Source organism: Empidonax traillii, unplaced genomic scaffold (assembly GCF_003031625.1).
Source record: "Empidonax traillii isolate 1590-97213 ecotype Southwest subspecies unplaced genomic scaffold, ASM303162v1 scaffold780:size295419, whole genome shotgun sequence".
Taxonomy (NCBI): Eukaryota; Metazoa; Chordata; class Aves; order Passeriformes; family Tyrannidae; genus Empidonax; species Empidonax traillii.
Window position 1 is genome coordinate 5,343 of NW_020955973.1, and position 3,130 is coordinate 8,472.

A 3,130-nucleotide genomic window follows, 5' to 3' on the forward strand; every position below is an offset into this window, starting at 1 on the left:
CTTACAGGACGGCTCTGATCTCTGCCGCTTCCACGCCCTTCTGACAAACACAGGGGGCAGCTCAGACTCTGGAATCAGGGTGCTGCTGTACATCAGGCACAGGACAGAGTCAGTGTAGACATCATCATGATTCTCAGGTACAAAAGGGGGAGTCCAAAGCTTAAAGACAAACCAAAAAACCCACCCCAACGTCAGCAGCGATAAAAAACTCCCCAATCAACAAAAAAACACCAACCCACAACCCACGGTCTGCCACGAAATAAAGGATTTTAGATAAGGTTTCCTTCATATGAAATAAGAGCTGCTGACTTACAGGCATTATTTCTATTTCTCCATCTGGTCCTTCACTGACAAATTCCTGTATGAGAAACAAAGTATTTTGGATAGCTCAACACATCACCCAGCCCAGAGCCCAGCATTTACAAACATACCCTTTTTCACAAAAACTACCATTTAAAAATTACAGTAGAAAAAAGAAATCTTTTAAGGAATTACTCTCAATTTCAAGTTCATTTATCAATTGCCTTGATACATAACTGTGAACTTCCAGTTGATGTCAACCTACCAACCCACAGTTCTGCCAAACAGCAACCTGCTCTTTACAGAATTAAAACTGTTCACAGAGTGACACTTTCCTTTCAAGAGCACAATAACTGTGCAAGGACTCAAGCCCAGTGCAATGCAAACCCAACAGACATATCTGAAGACGTGGTTCCTAGTGATAATAAGTAAACTTTGAAAAGCAGAGGCTGCAGATTGATGGTACCGTGTTATAAGCGTCCTGTCTGGTATAGGTTAAGAGCTCCTCTCTCACTTCCTCCTGAAATTTTTGTTCTGCCTTTTCCAGCTCCTTGGCATGCTGATACTCCCATTTTATATTTGCAGTTTTCAAATCCTTTTAGGAAGAAAGTTAGTACATTTTAAAATATTGCTATTTTCACACTAAATACGCTAACAGCAGTAAACTGCCACTGATTTGAGTCTCACCTTTCATAGGCTAACAGTCATAGCAAAGTTAGTTAAAATGAGATTTTATTCTTGGTTAAGGCCCTCATAGCAGTAAAGAGAAAGGGAAATATGTCTCCCTTTTAATTAGGAACCAATGTGTTTTCAGACCACAGTCACTTTGAGCAAAATTTCAGTGCTCATAACAAAACAAAACAAAAAATAACCTGACAACAGTTAGAGTTTTCTATTTTGTTGTTATTAGTTACCCAGAAAATTAAATATAGTTGCTTACCTTGTTGGCTTTCTGGCTCTTTTGATCATCCAAAGTGTGACACAATTCCAAGAAATTAAATGCATACTTTTCAGTTGGCTTAAGCTGTTGAGAAAAAACATTTTGACACATTGCTAGTTCTTTAGCCCTTGAATTAGAAACATGTAAATAACAACAAGCAGAAAAACAGCCCAACCAATAAATATATTTATTTTGGTTGCAAATAACGGCACCACAATTTAAGGCAGAAAAGATATATAAGGACAAAAAAAACATGACTAGAACATGACTAGTTCTGACTCCTCTGCTCCCATCCCAGTGGTACCACTGAATATAGGCTCCAACTATTGGCTTCCATTTTCCTAACTGGGAATAAAAAGATAAAATCCCACCCAAGTCGTTACAAACACTCTTGAGTGGTCATTAGTAAGCAGGTTGCTATTTGTTTCCTGCACAAGTAGCCAAAGGGAAAAAGAGACAATCCAAATCTGGCAGAACTTGAGGAATGCTGTGAATAGTCATTTAATGGTTAAGAAGAAACAGATCCTAGTCCTTGTGAGAAAAATCAGGAGTATCTGCAAAGCACAGGGCTGTAAACTGGTTTTATATAATTTTATATATCCTGCAGTGCATTTAGTCCAATGCACTTTACAAATCCTCAGGAGAACATTTGGTGACTTAAGTGTTTTGGTACGTGAACAGATCTATCAACAAGCTCAGATTAACCCCCAGGAGTGCTTCAATATTTAAGTTTGCACAGAAACTCTCCAATGTAAATGGACTGGAGAGAAGGTACTTTAGGAAAGCCACTTGACTGTTGCACAGGAAATTCCAAATCTTTCTAAATGTTTACACCAAACAAGAGAAATCACCATACCTGACCCAGCAAGCTAGCCAGCTGTTCTTCCAGCTGAGAAGGAACCACGGTGTTTTTTGTATCATCCAGCTCTGAATCTGTGTCATTTCTTAGCTCAGATAGTGTCTCTTCTGTAAACTTCCTAGAATCCTCTTTTCCACCTTCGGAGCAAAGAACCTTATGGAAACACGTTTGCAAGTATTCAGTAAGACAGTGCACGGTGGCAAAATTTTTTTCAACATCCTAAAATTGAACTTAGAAAAGTCAATATATTTGACAGCTTTTGCTGCAGGAGATGTTGTTTTGGATTGATTAAAACAATGCCAATAATAGAGTAAAATTTTCATTGGAACAAAAGAGAAGTTTTATTTCTAGGTACTGTTACCTCCTGATTTTCTATATGAGCTAAAAATTCAGGATCTCTACTGACTTGAACTGTGAACACATATCACTGGCCCACAGACAAGTATAGAAGTAAATACAGAACTACCCATTCCAAATTCTGATTCTGATCTACTAAAACACTTATTTTTTATGTATCATTAAGCTCCCATTCTTAATGTTACAGTACCTGAGAGAAAAGGTCTGTTGAACAATCATCTCCCTGAGCAGCCAGTTCTTGAATCAAATGTTTCACACCTTGTTTCAACAGCCTCTCTTCGACAGAATTACCACTTACAAGCCTGTAAACCAAAACAAAATGCTGCTGCCTAGAAAACAGTGATCGTATACATCTGGATTTCACAAAAAATACAAGAGCAGGGAACTGGCTGAGAGTGTCTGCACTGCACACCCACCTGGCCTGGGGTGTAAGGTGAGCAAGAGCTCCCCTGTGCTCTCAGCACAGCCTTCCAAGGCAAGAAACGCACTCGAGAGAAGCTTTCAGATACATCACCCATCATCACAAACAGCAGCATCTCATCACCAGTGGATGTGAAATCCAGTGAGAGATCAACTAAGGCATTTCTTGTTTATCGAGAGCTGAAAACACCCACATTTGTTTTGACTGTCCCAACACAGAAGTCCAGATGGTTTGTAAGATGAAAGTGGGAGGG

At 39.2% G+C, this 3,130-nt stretch overlaps 1 protein-coding gene across 1 annotated transcript in view; it reads right to left on the reverse strand.

Annotated features, from left to right (window-relative positions):
• Nucleotides 1-6: 6 nt before the first annotated feature.
• LOC114066579 (E1A-binding protein p400-like) overlaps nt 7-3,130 on the reverse strand; it is a gene marked incomplete at its 3' end in the record, with an annotated part of 15,208 nt that continues 12,084 nt past the window's right edge. The window contains exons 20-25 of the mRNA XM_027901370.1: nt 2,647-2,758; nt 2,097-2,252; nt 1,241-1,306; nt 767-895; nt 314-358; nt 7-159 (exon numbers count right to left, since the gene is read on the reverse strand). Coding sequence (XP_027757171.1) covers nt 7-159; nt 314-358; nt 767-895; nt 1,241-1,306; nt 2,097-2,252; nt 2,647-2,758 — 661 coding nt within the window. The remainder of the gene's footprint in view (nt 160-313; nt 359-766; nt 896-1,240; nt 1,307-2,096; nt 2,253-2,646; nt 2,759-3,130) is intronic.